Source organism: Anguilla rostrata, chromosome 4 (assembly GCF_018555375.3).
Source record: "Anguilla rostrata isolate EN2019 chromosome 4, ASM1855537v3, whole genome shotgun sequence".
Taxonomy (NCBI): Eukaryota; Metazoa; Chordata; class Actinopteri; order Anguilliformes; family Anguillidae; genus Anguilla; species Anguilla rostrata.
This window is the reverse complement of record NC_057936.1, coordinates 25,681,698-25,702,876: the sequence shown is the minus strand read 5'-3', so window position 1 is coordinate 25,702,876 and position 21,179 is coordinate 25,681,698. Positions and strand designations below refer to the sequence as shown.

The window sequence follows — 21,179 nt, the reverse complement described above, 5'->3', positions numbered from 1 at the left end:
CACTGACACAACCACTACAGAAGAGGGTAGTGGACAGAAAAGTAGCGTGCTCTAGCCTTATAGTGATCGCATTGATGCATGGTAAAGACATTTTAAAGGCCGATAGATCCCTCACATATTCTTTGTGTGTGGACTTCAAATGAAACTCTACCTTGGTGACAGCTATTGTGGACCAAAAGCTGGAAAACAAGTGCAATGGTAGGCTACATGATTAAAATGTTGTCCAGTAAAGCACTGAAAAAATTGACAGAGAAATTTGATTATTTTTTCATAAAAACTAAATTTAAAGGACACACAGCTCTATTCATACCAGGGATACTAAAAAAAGGGAGTGTGAATGACGTGTTGTCACATTTTGCATAGAAACCAGAGAGGACCTCCACCAATCACAGAGTACTTTGGTAATAAAAAAACAGAACAATACCAGCAGTGATTGGTGGAAAAAATAGGTGATTCAGCGGTCTTTGTTGTTGTTGTTGTTGTTGTTTAAAATCTCTGCTGGGCGGACACCCGAACAGGTTAAATTAAATTTCATTCTATGCCAACAAGACAGGTAACAATGAAATTTCATTTCACCTCTTATACTTTTCTTTCCTGTTTTTTCCAACAGCAATATCTCCATCACTTCCATCTCATACACCCCCTCTCCTCCACCACCAAACAAAAGGAAACTGAAGAAATAAAAAGCAGTGGAGGCATATAGGGGCTCCGTTTCTCAGAAATATAAACAAAACAAATGGAGGGGAGCTTCATACATAAGGAAGCGTACATAAGGACTATCGTGAAATCTGCTCCCAAGCCTTCAAAGAGTGCCTCATTTCCTTCCAGTCGATGAAGAGCATATCTGCTGATGAGCACGGGCGTTGAGTACGGGAGCGTGGAGAAGCCCATTTCCAGTCCATTAAGACCAACGAGGAACCAACCAATCAGGAGATATAACCTGGGCTGCCAGCCTCAGGTCAGACTCAGTCAATCTCTCCAAGGAACACCGAAGTAGTGATCAAGCGCAATTTCAACAGGTAATGTAAAACATGGGAGCACACCAAAACATGATTACATGAGGCGGGAGCTGCATCCTTTAACAGTCATTAGTTTGCAGGCCTACTGTCTCTGAGTGTGATATATGGCTATTTTGATTTTCCTCAGCAAAGAAGGCATCACACCTCTCTTGTTTGACTCCTACTTCAATATACCAATAAAAATAGATTCGTATTGAAGGTTCGTTTGAGTTTGGTTTGGGGAAAATAAATACTAAAGGCTTCAGTGGAGAATCTCGGCTTCAGCCATCTGAAAATAGGGATAAATTATCAGAGTGATGGTGAAAAATTTGATGACCTGTGAAAGATTGATAACACACACAGGGAGAGAAATGCCTTCAAACTCAAAGGTAGTAATTAAGCGCTCCACACACACTGAAGAGTTGACACCCGCACACTCCTACACTCACTTAGTTGAATTATCTTTTGGGTTTTTAAAAATATTTTTTAAATCATCTCAGGCTATTGTTATAACGTGGCATTACCACAGTGTGGAATTCATCTTATGGGTATACTAAACCTGTTGAAATTGCTTGAATTTGCATTTGCTTTTAATATCAGTATTATTCTAATAACATTCAACCCCCAGTGTAAAACACACATACACATACATTAGCATTACCCATAAATTTCCCATAAGAATTTACTGCACTTCTAAGGTTTCTATGGTGACTCCGTACATGTAAGTAACATGAGTGACAAGTGTTAATAGCTGATAAAACAACAACATCTGTGTACAACACTATAATTTTTCTTTATGAGACCTGATGTTAGCTGACAGATTTTCACATTCTCTCTTACTCTCTCCCTTACCTTTCCCCACCCTCTCTCTCTCTCTCGGTGGCCGAAAGGTACTCTATATGACCAAAAGTATGTGGACACCCCTTGGTCTGGGGCTGTTATCATGGTTTGGGCTAGGCCCTACCTTCCAGTGAAGGCAAATCTTGCAATGATATTCTAGCTGGTTCTGTGGTTCCAGCTTTGTGGCAACAGTTTGGGGAAGGCTCTTTCCTGTTTCAGCAAGACAATGCCACCAGGCACACAGTAAGGTCCATATAGAAATGGTTTTGTGAAGATCGGTGCGGAAGAACCTGACTGGCCTACACAGAGCCCTGACCTCAACCTCATCCAACAATTGGAAAGTCAACTGTGAGCCAGGCCTAATTGCCCAATCAGTGTCCGACCACCCTAATGCTCTTTTGGCTGAATGGAAGAAAATCCCTGGGGCGACATAGCTCAGGAGGTAAGAGCGGTTGTCTGGCAGTCGGAGGGTTGCCGGTTCGATCCCCCGCCCTGGGCATGTCGAAGTGTCCCTGATCAAGACACCTAACCCCTAATTGCTCTGGTGAATGAGAGGCATCAATTGTAAAGTGCTTTGGATAAAAGCGCAATATAAATGCATTCCATTACCATCACCATTACCCCTGTAGCAATTCTCCAACATCTAGTATAAAGCCTTCCCAGAAGAGTGAAGGTTGTTATAGCACCAAACAGTGATGCCCATAATGTTGGATGTCAGGTGTCCACATGCATTGATCATGTAGTGTAGCATCCAGTGTTTCATAACATTGAGGCTATAGAACACAGTGAAATTGCACAATTTATTTATTTAGGTTTACATACAAACTAATCTTTTCTGTGTGGTGGATGTCTCCAGTAATCTGAAAATAGCGTCTAGTGTGTCATTACATTGAGCCTATAGAACACAGTGAAATTGCACTATTTATTTATTTATTTATTTATTTAAAGGCTAATCAGTGGTCCTTGGCAGAAAATGGTCAGAGGTGATGATGATGCCATGTTTCTGCTCTAGCCCTGCAGGAATCCGGCTTTAGTCTGTGTGGGCTTGGCTCAGAACTCTGGGTCTTGCTGTTGTCATGGAGATGGAATGGAGTGCAGGAGGGCCAGCTTTTCTGTAGCTCCTGAGCGGATCCTCCCAGTGCTCCCCACACACTCGTACTCCATCCCCGCCCACCACTGCTCTCGCACCCCCTCGTCTCGCCGTGTCTGCCCCACAGCTTCTGGGGGGGGGGGGGGGGCACAGTTTGCCGTGATGACGGCCGTACAACACGCATCCTACACGGAGAGAGCGCTCTCTCTCTCTCTGCCTCCCTTTCTCTCCCTCTCTTGCCATGATTGCTTTTATGTGCTGGCTTTTGCTAGAGAAAAACTGCTGTACATAAAGCAAAGTGGAAAGATCCCTGCTGACAGAGGTAGGGGTACAACACAGACGCGCCCGCTGAAGATTGCCCTTCTAGCAATTTCCTTGATTGAAATTTAAGGTTTGCGGTTGGTTGCCTGGGCCATAACATGAAACACTGTGATTCCCAGAAAGACTGAGCTCCTGGCAGGGGTCTTGAGCATTAGACAGTGTTACTCCATGTTTGTTTAGGGTCATTAAACAATCTGAACACATCTAAATCATGTTATTTCTGTACAAACTATCAATAACTGTCAGTATTCTATTTTCTATAATATTCTATTTTCTCCAGGTCACTGCTACCAATTATTGATTCAGTCTTACAAGATCCCCCTTATACCCGTTACCATAAGAACGGGGTGTGTGTGTGTGTGTGTATACAGTATAAGTCAGATTCTCAGGTTTTATGAAAGGGTATTTTTATACATTTTGGTTTCACCATGCAGAAATTATAGTTCTTTTTATACATTTTACCCTCCTTTCAGGGCACTATAATTTTTTGGACAGATGGCTCCACAGGTGTTTCTAATTAGTCACGTGTGTTCATTTTCTACCATAGTGCAGGCATAAGAGAGTTTTCAGTCTGTAGTCTTCATTCTAGGCTTCCGAATCTGTTATTGGTGTTTGTCAACGTGAGGACCAGAGTTGTGCCACTATAAGACCAAGCAGCCATTATGAGACTGAGAAATCGCAAAGAAAGAAAGAGAAAAAAAAAACGTCAGAGGCCCAGGTCAAACCTTACACTTGCCAAAATCAACTGTTTGGAACATCATTAAGAAGAAAGAGAGCACTTGGTGAGCCCAGGAATTGCTAAGGGGCTGGTAAGCAGAGTAAGACCTCTACCTCCTGCACTCCATTGTCTGAGCGCTTGTCTGGCAGTCGGAGGGTTGCCGGTTCGATTCCCCTGAGCGTGTCGAAGTGTCCCTGAGCAAGACACCTAACCCCTAATTGCTCCCAACGAGCTGATTGGTACCCTGCACGGCAATGAATGAGAGGCATCAATTGGAAAGCGCTCTGGATAAAAGCGCTATATAAATGCAGTCCATTTGCCATTTACAGTTGATGACCAAAGAATTCTCACCATAATGAAGGAAAACCACCAGACACCTGTCAGACAGGTCAGAAACACTCCTCAGGAGGGAGGCGTGGACATGTCAGTGACTACTGCCTTCAGAAGACTTCACACACAGAACTATAGAGGCTACACTGCAAGATGCAAACCACTAGTCAGCCGCAAAAACAGGATGGCCAGATTACAGTTTGCTAAGAAGTACCTAAAAGAACATGCAGAGTTCTAGGAACAGATCTTGTGGACAGATGAGATAGAGAATGACTTGGATCAGAGTGATGGCAAGAGAAAAGTGCGTAACAAACATCATTTCTACACGTAGAAACCAAAATGTATAATAATACTCATAAATAAAAGCTGAGAATCCACACTTTACCCACATGTGAATTGTTTGATTACAAAGTCAAAATTGTGGAGTGCAGAGCTAAATCAGGAAAAATATGCCTTTGTCCCAAATATTATGGAGCTCACTGTGTGTATAAATACGTGCGAAATAAGACCAACTGAAATGAAGAGCAGAGGAGGAGCTGGATGTCTATGCAAAAACAAAATGGCAGAAACAACAATGAAGAGAAACAGAGAGAGGGTAAATAAAGAGAGCATACTTCCAGAAGGGCATCGCAATCACAGCCAATTCTCAGGAATACAGAGACCCTCTGCCTTTCCGAGCACGAGATGCACGGTCTCTGCCCCCCAAACGGCCCCCACCCCACCCCACCCCACCCCACCCCAAACTGCATCTCCTACAGTCACACTTCATCATCCAGCCTTCTGCTCATTAAAGAGATCTGATGAAGCATAGAAACTGTCCATCTTACTTACCAACCACCCCCAACCCCAGCCCCCCCGCCCCAAGCCCCCAGCCCAACTTCTCCACACAGACTGCGTCTGCCTCCTATCAGAGCTTTCTGAGATTAAAAAAATAAAACAGACATGCAGAGAAAAGCACTGATGAATTATGGATGGAGAATGTCACGGCATTGGGGAGCTAATTCAGCCAGCACATTACCATCCCCTAGATCTGTACAACTGCTGCCAAAGTGCAGGGCAATCCCACAACCCCCTCCTGGAGAAACTGAGAGAAGAGCCCGTAAAGCAGCCCAGATTATTAAATGATCTTCCTCCATGTTAGGATGTTGAAATACAGTGGTCTTCCAGGGTCACAAAATGGGGGATTTCATTTGCACACGACTCAGAATGTAACAGCAATTTAGAGGCTGGGATTAAGTCCAGTTGTGGAGGAGCAATCAGATTATGCTCATGTTGTGAGGTCATTAGCAGCTCAACATGGACACAGGGCGCTCTGATTAACGGAGCCGCAGGCTTGGCCCTTGAATCATGTGAAGCAGAAGATTTTACAGCCTCTAAATCAAGAATACCACGCCACACAAAATTAATGCTCTAATTCAAGACATGTCCAAAATGACCAAATTTGCTATGAAGGGCAAAAAAAAAAAAAAAAATACTTTAAAAGACACCAGGCGAACTAGGGTTGATGCCAGTGTTGATTAGTTGGTCAATGTCGTAGTGAGACACTGTAGCGAGCTCACATAAGACCCTAGGGAATGGGTAGAGAACCTCTCAATAATCCAGATGGGACTTCAATAAGTGCTTAAAATCAAGTTCTATAGTCGCAGCTTATTTGTTCCTGAAACAAAGTTTTTTATCGATAGCTAACTCATAGCAAGGCTGCCTGAAAGTTGCCCACGGCGAAATTTAACCCCCTAAATCCATCTCTGGCCTTGCCAGATCTGTGTATTTACTGCACAGTGTACAAGGGACCAAGCCAATAAAATAATCAAAAGCACAGTTTCCTTTGGCTCTCACGTACAGCTGACTCAGCAGAGTTCAGCATGAAGGAGCAAAAACAGCAGCAGTTGAAAAAATAAAACAGGCATAATCATAACAGGAATTGCTCGCTGCTCAGCAAGCAGGTAACAGCTGCTCCTCCTGTCAGGGTGTTGATATGTGCTGACTGGGTGTAAAAAGGGGGGGTCTGAGGACCATTTTAACATGAATTTGGAAGAGCCCAGGACAGCATAGTAATCATTTTCATGTCTCTCACATTATCTAGGGGTTGGTGTAGAAAATGATCTCGTTTGTTCTCAGCGGTCCACTTTAACCAGACAGAGTCCATTCCACGTCATTAAAATCATTTGAAGGTGGAGTTTTTTTTATTACCTTTCAGACCAGTAACTTAGAGGGTTGATTGCCACAGCTAATGCAAGCAGTATGTATACACCTTTATAACTACAGAATGAAAGTGTTATTATAGCAAAGACAGCAGGACATAACAGGGACCACCAGTGACAGTGGATATCACACTAAAGAACACGTAAGGATCTTTTTTGGTAACTCACTAACTGCTAATGCCTATGGGCCTACATGCCAACCAAGCTTGCTGGAGGGGAGAGTTTATTAGAGAGGCAGGCAGAACCATTTCAGTCTTTTTAACTCTGTGAAGAGTGGGTTTTTGGAATGTTTTCTAAATTCTAAGTCAGTGTTCTATAACTCCATTGCTTTCAATTGCCGATAGTGATGCTTACAACAGCTTTAGAATGTTCAGTGAAGAGCATTCTAATAGCACATTTGTGATTTTAGACCTTAAAGTGTTAAGCTTAAAAGACAGGTAAAATCAGCACTCTCAGTCATCTCACTCTGCTAAAGCAGCTGTTCTCAATGCAGCGACTGATCCGCAATCAAATCCAGACGGTGACACTGTCCCACAGGTTTTAGGCCTCCACAGCCACCGAGGGAGGGAGGATTTTGGTAGGCCAGATTATCCCGTCTCACTGCGAACAAGCCACTTCTCTGGTCCAATAGGTGCCAGCCTAGGCTGTGACACAACAGCTGTGAGGCGGAGCCACTGAGGCCATGGCTGTAAAGTCCCAGTGGACCCCAGCCTGGATTTCAGTGGATATGCCTCCTAGTCAGCATTCTCCCAGACTGAGGGAGGTTGGCACAGAGATGGAACATGCTGACAAATATAAATGGACATTCCAAATGGTGAAAAAAAAGAGTGAGCAGAATTGCAGTAGATCTCCAACGCAGATCTTCATTTCATTTGATGGATTTCTGATTCTGATGGGACATGACAATCAGATTTATGTTGAAGAAATGTATGGCAAAGTGTTTCTCTGTTTTTTAGGTTTGTTTGTTTGTTTGGTCTGTGAGTGTACGTAACATCAAGCCCTCCAAGACCTGCTGAGCATAGAGATTTCAACAGTCCTTAGAGGCTCTCGGTAAAAATCTGCTTCCCTTCTTTCTTCAACCAGTCATTCATTTTCACTTTCACGCCTGGGGAAAATAATAACAGCCTTCTGTGGATGTGAAACAGCCTTGATAAGAGTCCTGATGAACATGTCAACATCGCAGCTTGCGCAGCTGCACACCCTCAGCGCAGTTACACACCCTCAGCGCAGCTGCACACCCTTAGCGCAGTTACACACTCTCAGCGCAGTTACACACCATCAGCGCAGTTACACACCCTCAGCCCAGTTACACACCCTCAGCGCAGCTGCACACCCTCAGCACAGTTACACATCCTCAGCGCAGCTGCACACCCTCAGCGCAGTTACACACCCTCAGCGCAGTTACACATCCTCAGCGCAGCTGCACACCCTCAGCGCAGTTACACACCCTCAGCGCAGTTACACACCCTCAGCGCAGCTGCACACCCTCAGCACAGTTACACACCCTCAGCGCAGTTACACACTCTCAGCGCAGTTACACACCCTCAGCGGAGCTGCACACCCTCAGCACAGTTACACACCCTCAGCGCAGTTACACATCCTCAGCGCAGCTGCACACCCTCAGCGCAGTTACACACCCTCAGCACAGTTACACACCCTCAGCGCAGCTGCACACCCTCAGCACAGTTACACACCCTCAGCGCAGCTGCACACCCTCAGCGCAGTTACACACCCTCAGCACAGTTACACACCCTCAGCGCAGCTGCACACTCTCAGCGCAGCTGCACACCCTCAGCACAGTTACACACCCTCAGCGCAGCTGCACACCCTCAGCGCAGTTACACACCCTGTATTATGCAAAACGCAAAGACTGCGCGATGTGCACCCGACGGAGCGTCAACCTTTGCGGGACAGCTGTACGGGGTCCCGTCTCTGACTGTTCCTACGGTGGGCCCCTACCCCTCTCCCTGCCATAATAAAAAATGAGGACAAATGTGAAAGAGGATCAGCAGAGCAGTTTTTCATGTGTGTTCAAAAAAAAAAAAATCCTCATAATGCAATTGTTTTGTCATGAATGTGTCCGCCCACGTGTCCCAGTCGCACACACCTCACTTAGAACCCAGCAAATTGAGAGCTCTTAAGTCTAATTTGACTCTAATGGGAGCCGCCTTTACGGGCTGTGCACGACCTGATAACAAATTGCCCGTGCCCCCCCACATCCCCCCCTCACCCCCTCTCTCTCTTCACCCCTTCCCTATGCTATGATTATTGCATTTGAAAGTCACGGCCTATAAATAAACTTGTGTCAGGCACAAAGGAAATTGAGTCTCTCTCTGCAATGCATTGTGGGAATGGGATGATGAGCCAACACAATAACAACAAACCTTCTGTTGCGCACAGCCAGAAGGGTCCGACACAGAGGGCCGCGTCACAATCCGATGCTTTCACGTTAAAGAAAAGCAGGTGAAGCCATCATTATTTTTTAATAAAAAAATTTAAGAAACCTTTCCAAAAATATAAAATTACTGAGGCCCACAAACTGCCCATCACTCAGCCATATAACACAATATATATATTTTTTTACCTGTCTAGAATGTCTGACCGAACAAGTGCACGCGGTTGGACAGGTTTTCAGAGGGAAAGAGAGGCACAGATAGCCGATGCATGCGTCATCGTCCAGTCAAAGACTGTGAAACTGACTGCTGCTGCGTGTTCCTGGGTGCAGCTTGCTGCTTGCTGTGTAGAGCATCACCGTAGTGCTCCAGACTTACAGCAAAGAAGCTACAGGTTCTCAGGCTAGGCTGCAGGATCACAGGTTGCCACTGGTTTCAAATTAAATATGAATGGTTTCAATGAGAATAATAATAATAAGATTGAATGAAACTGATAATAAGATACAAATAATATAAAACCAATTTAGTCTTGTAATACCTACATGGCTCAATGTTTTTTGTCTTTTGAGAGAGGCGCTTGTACGGACATGTCCTCTGAATTCAGGGCGTAACGGGGCAGAGGGGTACGGGCTGATTCTGGCACAAAAGGCCGGACGGAGCGCCACACCGCGGCTCGGACTCCCCCGCTCCTCCACGGCTCCTCGTTCAGCTGGAGCGAGAACAAGGCTTCAGAGCGAACGCTGAGGGAACAACATGTCTATTTCTGTCAGCAAATGACAAGGTGCCCGGGAGCTGAAGGACTGCATGCCCATTGGCTAATAATGAGTCATTATGAAGCATGTCCATCTCCTGTGTTTCTCTTTACGTAATTTGAAATGTTTTGACTTTTGACAAGATGGCATTTTCACATCCAGGGGTGACAACAGCATGATGCCGTTCTCATTACTGCCACTCAGTACACCGCCTTCCACTGTGCAGCAGGCACTGAACCTGCCGTGAGACCATAATGAGGCTGGATACGGATCTATCCGTATCAAAGTCTGAAAGGGGGCTGCCACTGTAACCATTCTGTTCTGTAATTGGTACCCAGTCAGGTGAAAGTGAATGGATCATGAAGCCCCTTAAGAATTCCTGGCGGTATGGCACCAGAATTACATCGCGTGGGACACGGCGAAGCTCAGTCTTAATCAGCAGCCATGTTTCAGCAGGCATGCCAACGCGTGCCAGCCCACACACCATGTGCGGGTTTAGGCATCTTCTGCCCAAAGCCAGCCGAGCTCTGAAATCCCACTTTAATTGAAATCTAAAACCACTCTGCCCTGTCAGAAGGGCTCCATTTATGTGTCTATGTTCTACTGTTGGAAGCCCTAAATGTATGGGCGAAACCATTACTCTTTATTGCTGGAAAAGCACTATGGAAGCGATATTAACCCTTTAAGATGAACTGAACATTCTATTGCTGATGTAACAATCAATCACCGGTGTTAATTGAAAGCAACAAAGTTCTAGAACATTGACATAAAATTGCATTCCAAAAAAAGGGTTAATGAAGGAATATCAACAAACCACAGAGGTGTGGTTTAAATGAAATACACACTCATTGACAGGTATTCCCCATGCTGGGGCATAAATTCAAGGAGCAAATTTTAGACAATACTGTGCTGTGTGCATAGATATCATTTGTATTGTTTAGTTGCCGTTTTGCAACGAAAATGGGAGAAAAGAAAGGTAGGTGTTTAGGGTGGGGAGGGGGGCGGGGCAATGATGAACAGCTGCTTACCAGAAAGGGGGGCTTTGATGGAATGGGTGGAAATTTTCTAGACAGACTGACATTATACTGCTAATCCATTCATTATGTTTCCTCATGCCGTGAAGATTGCCTTGTCCTTCACTGAACATTTGCGCACTGAAACAAATGCATGCAGGTATGCATAAAATCATCAAAACAGCACTCCAGGTATTTATCTGTCCTTCAAGCTGCCAATGTTGATATGAATTCTTATATATTGCATTTTTCACCTTGAGTTCTCACCATGAAAGAAGTGAGAGAACTTAATGTGCAAACAAGTAGTGTTACTGCCACAGCACAAAGACATGTACAAAATGCAAAAATGTACAAACAATTGTTGAGGGTAATGACCCTGCCTCTTGTTGACTAAACAAACAGTATGAAATTCAATTAATTTAAAAATGAAAAATGCTTCTATCACTACCTTATACTAAGACAGTATTTTGAATAATAAACAGAATATGATTCATTTGTTTGTTTTTCTACTTGTTCTTCAGACAGACTGATATTCATTTACTTCCAGCATATATTTAATGTGATGGAATATATGCTGTCTGAACATAACATAATGTACTATTCCAATTGCATGGGTGTTAGAGAGTGTATAACATAATCCAAAGCCATTTTAAAAGGTGGAATGATCCAAGACTGCAGTGCACATACTGCATAATGCATTTATACAAACCAAGACTTATGATCCTTCAGTTAAATGGTGTATAACACATGCAAAGTAATGCATGTACAGACCCAGTTCAAAAAGGGAAACCAAATAAATGAAGGGTAGCTCGGACCTCTTCAGAATTATTCCCAACACTGATCGATCTTAAAGGGAATCCCAGCACTGATGCTGCATTCTGAGTGAAACACCTCAAAATTCTTTCGATGTGTACTCCCTCTCCGCCCCATCGATCATAATGTCATAGACTGAAGAGGCATCCAGCACAACTCCTCTGTTCTACCAGCGAGTTCTGAGCAAGGGTGAGGCTGCTGGGCAGGTACACTTAATCTCCACACTTCACCATGCATGCATGCGTACACATAGATACACGCACACACACACATGCACACACACACGTACACACATGCACACGCATGCACACACACGCAGACACAGACATGCACGCACGCAGGCACACACACACACAAACACACACATGGATGCATGTGCTTTATTGTAATGCAGACAGCACAGTCAAAGTGGTCTGAACCAGCCAGTCTCCTGCTGTCTCCTCTGGGTTCCGTGATTTTTCTGGAGTACTGAGGTACAAACCAGCTACCGAGCACACACTCTATATCATCACAAATAAACACACTCAGACACACACACCTACACACACACACACATACGTGCGCACAGACACACACACGCACACACACACACACACGTGCACGCTCCATACTATCACACACAAACACACAGAAACACACACACACACATGCGCGCACACACGCACATACGCACACACATGTAAACACACACCTCTCTGACTGCAAACTCAAGGACCCATGCGTGGAACTTTGTGACCTGATGCGCACAGACACGAACCGGCTCTTTGGCAGGTGCACCGAAGCCATCCTTCCCCACACATTCGACTGTTCCTCTCCGTGTGAAAACCGGGTTAAAATGAGTGGAGATCGCCAGACACAGACAGACACAACAGTGAAATGGTTGCCACAAAATCCATCACAAAATTTATCTCCTTCCCCACTGTATCCACAGACATCCCCCACCCCTGCACGCGTGCTCCTCTTACCTGAGGTACCGGATTGGTTCAATGGGCTCCGCTTCTGGCTCTGTGGAGCTGTGGTTCATGTCGCCCGATGGTGATGGACACTTTCAGATGGCTGTTTTTGGCGAGGGGAAGGGGTAACAAGCACCAGCTTCTGTCAGCACCGTCAGCCTCCTCTTTCTCCTTCCCTTTCTGTGTCTGTCTCCCACTTAAAACCTGGCCTTTTTCTTTCTTCCTCTCTCTCTTTCTTTCTCTCTCTCTCGCTCTCAATCGCACGCTCTCGCTTGCCCACTGTCTGATACAAGTAGCGCTGTGTGTTTATATCAGCTGTCCTAGCTGGCACTGTCAGCCAATTAAATAGCATGGAGACCCTGTGGGAAAGATCTGATTGGCCGTTTCCGCGATGAGCGCAGCTCAGTCAACCATAAGCTGCAGCCCTCAGATGCAGCCTCCCAGTCGGCATGAAGGCACAGGCACCAGAACCGTGGCGGGGGGGGGGGGGGGGGAGCCCAGGACACACAAACACCAACCCAAGAAGCGAAAGCCGCGCGACAACGCGTGATTCGTCTGTTAAAATGAAGACGCTTGACATGTCTTGATGCGTTTAATAATAAGGCTGCGAGAACATTTGACAAAAAAAAAAAAAAAGCTAATTGCGGTGAGCAAGGCTGATTAACGCCAGAAAAGGAAAAATCTTTGTGACACGTCTGATGGATGTGACGCGCAATTGTTCCCTCAGTTCCAAAGAGGAGTGTGTCACCTCAGATGGGAAGACAGCTGAAAGGGAAGGGCAGAAAAGAGTCTCGTTTCCCTTTGTCTCAGCCTGAATGAGCGAAAGGGGACTGGGGGGGGGGGCAAGCAGGGGGGGCTGAATGCCCAGCATCACCCTCTCCGGCGAAAGGGAAGACGTGTGATTGGACGTAGCTTACAAGGGATCAGACAATGCCACTGCCTCGCAGGTGCCCGCAAAATTACCAGGGTCTTGATGGATGTTGGCTGGCATGTGCACCCTCACGCAGTGCCAAGAGCCAATAAGGCTTGGCACTAACCCACTGCGGAGCGGGCTAATTTACAAAGGGCCACAGTCTTACCCTTTACTCCGCCTGCCCTCACTCCTTGGCTCTACAACTGCATACTAATCAGATGGCAAGCAGGGCAAAGCTGTAAAAATGACCACATATCAACTCAGAAGCCCAGAATGAAAATAGAATCTCTAAATAGTTTCATTTACATGTGGATTCATTGGAGCAGGATAGACAGACATGCCATGGTAGCGTCTTTGTACAAGGGGGGAGGCCGTCAGGCAGATCACTGATCAATGATTGCCTCCCCACCGACTGTCTGAGCCTGACTGGCGCAAGTGAATCTGTACATGTGCGTGTGTGTGTGTGTGTGTGTGTGTGTGTGTGTGTTTTTATGCATACATACATACTCCGTCTTAAATACTCTTCTAATTGCACTGCATTTTCTTTTCTACATGTTTATTTGAATTTCTGTTGCATGTGATGTCACCTTATTATGTCCAGTCCGCTTCTGATGCAGATTCAAAATATGCCCAGCAATTAATTGCCCCTTGGGGATAAATAAAGTTTATTGAATTGAATTGAATTGAATTGAATTGAATTGAATTGAATTGGACTGATACAGGCCGGTTCGCTGAGTTATTGAAAGCACATGGCATTTTGATTTATTTTTCGGCTCATTCACATTTTTATGTATCCAGGTTTTATTGCCATAAGACCAAGATATATGAAAATGAAAACGGATTCCTTTGTTTTAAGCTCACTGAGAGAGTCTGAATGGAAATCAGATCTGTTTCCCTTTTTAAGGAATTTACAGTACATCTTCACTTAAAAAAAAAAATCACATAGTTCTAAAAAAGGTAAGATGCACATCATTATGTTTCTGTAGCACAATGCCCTATGTGATAATTTGGTGATAACACAAACGTGCAAGAGGCAGCACACTTAAGCTCACCGCCACCTTGAGGACAACTCATAATATTGCAGCGTTGTGAAAAAACAGCATTTCTTTGTAGTTTCAAGATATTGTAGTTATGCATTCAGCTGTGCAGGAATGCTTATGAATAAAACAGAAAGCACAGAAGAACCCATCTTCTTGCATTATTGTCCAATTAATTATGTAAGGAAACTCTTTGCCACAAGTGCTGACATTATATGACCTTCACAGTAATGTCACGGTGAAAGAACAAAGCTTTGGCTGGGGGTTCTGATCTTTATGTTTTAGAAGCCATGTGAAATACCATTTAAAAAAGCAAAGTCTTTGGTCTTAATGACTATCAGCAGGTATGCATTCTGACCTATGGCCACAAAGACACAGATACCCCAGAGGACATGTATACACACACACACACACACACACACAGGACAACAAAGAAAAAATAATTGCCTGAGAAGCTGACTCACACCAAATAAATCATTTAATTAACTTTTTCCTCAGAAAGGAAGAAGGCATTGTATTTCTGTCATAACTAGAATGCATCTAAATATATCGTAACAGAACTGGCCATTAGCAGTCCTGCCAAGGCACACCATGCAGTGACTTAACTAGCCTTCTACTTGTATCCACAGTTGTTTACTTTCGGCACCTCACTCAATAGGCTGCAAGGCTGAGATCAGAAGACAAGAACATAGCTAGCTTACTATACACTCACAGAGAATCATCGACATTCAAGGGGAACACACAGAGAGATATACAGAGAAAGGGAAATGCTATGTGAAACAGCTCAATAGGAGAATTCCCTGCGTGCCCCATTTACACTGCATGGCAAGCCTTTGACAGGCATTATCATCTATATGAACAAAGGAACCCATCTGAACTTAAACAGATTACTATATCAATCGCTGACCTTGGATCCTGGCTGAACACCTCTCTCAGGGTAAAAAAAAAGGTATGCTATACTCATCCAGACACGCTAAGTCTTTCTGCAGCAGGGTCTACCGGACAAGAGGTTGAAGAATTTGTAGCCTAGGGGTCACTGTGCAAGGCAGGGGTGTCCGATCTTATCTGAAAATGGTTTTTCTTTTAACTATGACACCAGATCCAACAAATTAACCAATGATGGTCTTTAATCAAGTAGGTGTCTTAGAGCTGGGCTAAAACAAAAACCTTCACACCAACCGGGCTGTTTTTGGATAAGATTAGACACCCCTGGTGTAAGGAATAGTCACTCGGCTGTGGGGGAACCACACCATCGTGTCCCCGCTTCTGGGCTGGCACCTTCGGTTCAGGCTCAGGGTAGATTTGTGTTGATTTTTTTGTAATGCTGACTCACGTCAGTTCAGCCCACAACCAAAACTGGCGCTGGCCTACTTGCAAGCAAGCCGATGTCAGAGTCAACAAGATGCACGACTGTGCCGCTCCTGCCGACGTAGGCGTGAGAATCTGCGTTCCCAGACTTATGCGGAAAGAAAAAAAGAGCCCGCTGCGATGACTGATCGATCGCTACACAAACACAGGCACGGGCAGAAATCAGGGCCCTCTTTCCCGAAGCAGGATTACTGAGTTAGCCGGAGAACTGTGCTGATAACGCTCCCAAATCTGGAATATGGACTGAAGTAAAAACAGCTGTTCCCGGTTTAACTCAGCGCAGTTGTCCAACTAACTCAGTAATCCTGCACCATGAAATATCACCCAGATCAAGAAGAAGGCTATCCTAGTCTGTTCCCACGCAGTCTTGATCTAGAGCCCGTATCATGAAGCAGGATTACTGACTTATCTGGAGTAAAACCAGTAACAGCTCTTTGTATTTTAGTTCATGTTCCACATTTGGGAGGGTTCTGAGGTTAACTCTGTGCAGTTATCCAGCTAATGCCACAATATGTGTGACAGAGGTCCGTGGACGGAGCGCAACATTCAGTGCGTGTCAGCCAATGGGCACATAACCATGCTGCATTGGACCAGACAGCTTTTACCTTCTTGCAAGCCTGGTTTCTCTACACTGGAAAATAAGCAACATTCAGTCACAGAACTAGAGTATATCCAGGTTTGTCACTTCTCAGAATCCAGTAAGAAGGCCTACTGTAGATTTATGTACTAATAACAATCGGAACAAAACAAACACTCTTTATAAAGCCACAGAGATTGTTCATAAAAAAATAAATACATTTTCCTGATTTGGACAGTGTTACTTTATTGGCTCCATTTCCCAGCTATGGAGTGTCAGATGAAAAGAACAACACAAAATGCGTATGTCCCAAAATATAGGCAGGAAACACACTTTACACTGGAAGCTCTAACTTTGCTTGAACAGTAAAATTGCCTCAATAGTTCCAATATCCTGTCTCCCCACTGGTGTTTAATACAGGATACTCCATTTATCTCAAACTGGTCCAGCTTAATGTAACCCAATCAGCACGGTCCGAGAGAATGAATATATTGGTGTGTGTGTGTGTGTGTGTGTCCTGTGTGTCAAGAAGGACAATGCCCAAACTTCTCCAACCAGTAAACAGAGCTAGAGGACCCAAGTTTCTGCCTTTGATCAATTTCTTTCTCGTAAAACCCCAAATTAATTTTATGTCTCTCTGTCACTGCCGGCCCGAAACACCATCGCTGTCAGCTCTGAGACGCAGGCCTGCGAAGCCGATCCGCCTGCTCCAGCTCTCACATTAAAGAGGCTGAACGGTGTGGAAGGGCGAAGCTTTCCCTTCACCTTACACCTCACACACTCCTCCTCACCTCGGATTCGCCTTTCAGCTTCTCTCCTGACATCCTCAGGACCCTGCTACAAAAAGGCAGAGACGGCATCAGTGAGACAGACACACACACCGCACTGACACATCTGCAGGCAGTAATAGATAACTCCTATCCAAGTCCACCTTATCTTAAGCAAGAGCTAAATTACATTTATTTGAAGCATACATTTATGGTAGCTAAAATGAAGTTGCATCTTCAATTTCAGTTTTTCTCCCGAAGAAATCACAATAAAGGTTTACTAGAGTACTGTTACATTTTCTAAAATACACCTTCTTGCCTGACAGCTAGCCTACTCTATTCTAAAGAGAAGGTGTCACATTTAGTACCATTCTGTGGAGGGGACCGGTGAGTATTTAGGACATATTGCTAAAATAGAAGTTAAATTAATAAAGTATTAATTTTGTTAGTCTATTCTGTGAAAAACTAAAATCTTAATTATGTTCTTTTTCAACTCATTAAATGTGTCCTAGGAGCCTGATTACATGCAGGAGGATGGGTGAAGACATTCTGTTCATAAGCAGGGAGTAATCTTATGCAAAACAGTAGGGGTAAAAAGATAAGATAAAAGATCATTATTTTCAAAAAAAAATGGCAGCCCCTGCGTTGTTGATGTGCTGTCATCAGTAGCAAGTTGTGGGAGTTGGGCATTCATTAGCATATCATTACCGCATCTAACGTCTAACCCCACATTAGCGTACACCACATTGAAGCCTGAGCAGCAAGAAACGGCTCCCAAGCGGACCGAAAAGAACAAGTCCCTGCGCTAAGCAAAAAAATAAAATAAAATAAAATAAAAAATGTTGAGTGTAAAAACCAAAGCTCTTTCACAACAATTATTTTCTACACTTAGAGCGGAGGTTGCGACTCTCAGTTCCGGCTCAGCTGCTGCTGTCTAACAGCGCTGATAAAGCATTCAGAGCTAACTGAAACACCATCCAGGCTTGAAGCAGCACCCTTAACCACTGTATTCCAAAGAACCAGAATTCATGAATGACAATTTCTCTGTATCACTCTGAAGGTTATTTTTTTAGGAAAAAAAACACTGAATAAGGAAGAAAACATGCTGTATAAAAATGACCTGCTAGAGACTGCGAATCCTGGAGGACGATGGGGAATTAATAGCATTGGGTGGCCGAATGTTACTATGTTCATGGAACTTGCATTACATTACAGGCATTTGGCAGACGCTCTTATCCAGAGCGACGTACAACAAAGTGTTGTACACATTGCACTGACTTGCAGTGCCCTATTTGAGCTGCTTCAGAGCGAATATTGTCCATCCACACCTGCCAGACTGAGCAGGCTAAACTGAACGTGGTGACGGAACGGAGATAATCAGGTAAACGCCACGGCTAGTGTAGGATATGCAGGGAGGAGCACAGCAGTAGAGGTCAAGAACAAAGTGGAGACTGATGGAACTGAAAGGGAAAGTTTGGAAAGGCAGTTTGGGAAGGGTCAGCTGCAGGAAGAGCTGGAAGGTCAACTGGGCCTACTGGAAGCAGGTAGACACATGCCTCGGATCCAGTGTGCACCTCCATTTTGTCAGAATTGACAGTTACGGCTTCTTTGGTTGTTGTATCACAGCCCGGAGTGCTTCAGCTTTTGTCTTTTAGTGACTTTCCTCCATCTGCGACATTTTAATCGGGTCAATATTCTCACAGTCAGCACTATTAATCGTGTTTCAGATTGATCTCGTGTTGGGATGACTGATGAACCATCCAGGAGGCTCGCTGACTGCTGTTCAATAGGACAGCTACAGCGTGCATAAGCACCGCCGTGCTATCGATCATGGGAATCATGTTATGGCTCGGAACGTACAAACACAAATGAATACGGTCTAATAAAGTGTTTCTGAATTTTCCCAATAAGATCAGCGGATTTATAGGAGCTGTCCCGATATTGATGCCAATGGTTTACCATATATTAAATTTCCTTACACAGAGAAAAATGAGTATATTATAACACCACAGAATTGCTTTTGTGGAATAGCTGCCTTAGTTACCAGTTCCACACTTTTAAAAATGCTTATGTGTTTACAAAACATATTGCTTTTTCATTCATTTTGTGAATTAATAACACACATTAAAAAACAGTGAAATGTTTTTCTGGCGGTGATGGTAGTTCTGCTGAGAATGATTCAGTCATGAAGAAAGCATCAACACTCAGCAAAATGCCAAAACTGTCGGAATTAAAAAACAATGTTTTGGCATCAATTCACCAAATGAATAAGAAGCACACAATGCTTTGTGCCTGAACTTTAACTTGTTGCTAAAAAGCATAGGGGTTGCACATTGCCACCTTGTGGATTTTGTAAGTGTGCTAGGTAAAACCATCTGAATCAATAGGAATCCATGTGAAAATCTAAAATCAGTTTAAATCACATCATATACATCAGAAAAGCATTGAATGTAGAGCAGTTTCAACAGTTATTTTCACGTGATGTAGTCTCACATTTTACATTAGCCATATTATATCACAAATATGGTATTGCAATAATTTTTTTAATGCACAGATACTATCCAGCGGTGGAGCTGACATGATAGCTAAAATATAAATATATTTTTTGATTCGGAAAGCAGCATAATGTGCACTTAAGTGCATAACCAGGCTGGCAATTAAGTAGCAAAATGTATTCACTCATTTTGAATATATAAAAAGTGTGCTTTTAAAAAAGCATGTTCATTTGAATAGTTTGCCAGGGCACCATGATGTGCTCTATGTCCTACCACAGGACCTGTCCAGACCGGAGGTGTACCCAAAATATCAATTTTGCATTGACACTTTTTTTTTTTTTTTTTTACTATGGCTATACAATGCCTTAAGAATAAAGATGGAAGTCATCCTACTCATCCTCAAAATTGCCTGAACTAAAGTTCTCTAGAATGAACTCAACCTTTCTGAAAATTTGCCTTGATTTTTCTAAACACTTGAAACAGTTTAGATACTGTAGTTGTACACTACACTTTTCTGTGTGACTTCTACTGACCTGCTTGACTGTACTGTGTAAAGCAAATTACCTTCAAATGAATTAAAGTATTAGACATGAAATAGGTGGTGGAAACAGGAAACCTTAGTTCACGAGCAGAATGAATGACCAGAGAAATGAACATGGCCACATGATGAGTCACGTGTCCTCCTCATTAAACACACACGGACTTCATTCAGAAATCAGGGCCATTACTAACTGGCTTTAATGCACCCATTCACATAGATGGGATTGTTCAGTCTGGACATTGATGGTTTTAAAGTGATTGTTCATTTTTATTTCATTATTTATTTGCAATACAATGAAGGATATTTTAGATACAAAAGTTTCTGGTGACCAGCTGTCCTTATGGCAGGTATAAGGGCGTGCGTGTTTGTGTGTGGGGGGGGGGGGGGGTTACATTAAAAAACATGTCTCAAAGGGTTAATGTACTTGCCTCCCCCTGATGAAGCATTCATCAAAAATCACTCTGCAGACATGCCTTTGTAAAATGTTACTATCCGGTCTAATGCTTCCACCTACAACATTACATAGTTCAGTTGAGACCTTCTGATGCAGAAATCCTCACCAGTGCTTGCATCACTACAAGGCCGGTCTGCGCCACTTGCTTCCCATATGGAACAAACGTGTTTTTACACTGTGCATTTTAAACCGGCCACAGCACGGTTTTAATCTGTGGCCCTGTCACGGAGACTGATTGCGAGGCCCTGCGTCTGACTCACGAGTGCTTGAACGGTGCGATGCAGCTCTGCTCGTACAGCCTTGCGTTGCATAACGCCTGACTGCTAAGACAGGCCAGCTGATCCGAGCCTTGTGACGCCTTGCCAGTCAGTGTCACCCTGGCGAGCGCGAATTTTCTCTAGCGCTGCATCGCATCTGTAGAAATAAACAATCGATAAATAAAAAAATGTACGGCTAAATTCATACACACCTTTGAAACGCCATGTGCTGGCATTTTTAAACACATTCTCCCTTTCCCAATTCATTATTTTATCAAATTTTATCACTTGTTTTTGTCTGGTTTTGCCATGTCATGACACATTCTCACATAAAAGGAGAGTTTTCAC

The 21,179-nt window shown here is 43.9% G+C and overlaps 1 protein-coding gene across 1 annotated transcript in view; it reads right to left on the bottom strand.

Moving 5' to 3' along the window:
- Positions 1–12,721, bottom strand: part of yjefn3 (YjeF N-terminal domain containing 3) — a 44,650-nt gene extending 31,929 nt beyond the window's left edge. The window contains exon 1 of the mRNA XM_064331780.1: positions 12,435–12,721. Coding sequence (XP_064187850.1) covers positions 12,435–12,493 — 59 coding nt within the window. The 5' untranslated portion in view covers positions 12,494–12,721. The remainder of the gene's footprint in view (positions 1–12,434) is intronic.
- Between the last annotated feature and the right edge of the window lie 8,458 nt (positions 12,722–21,179).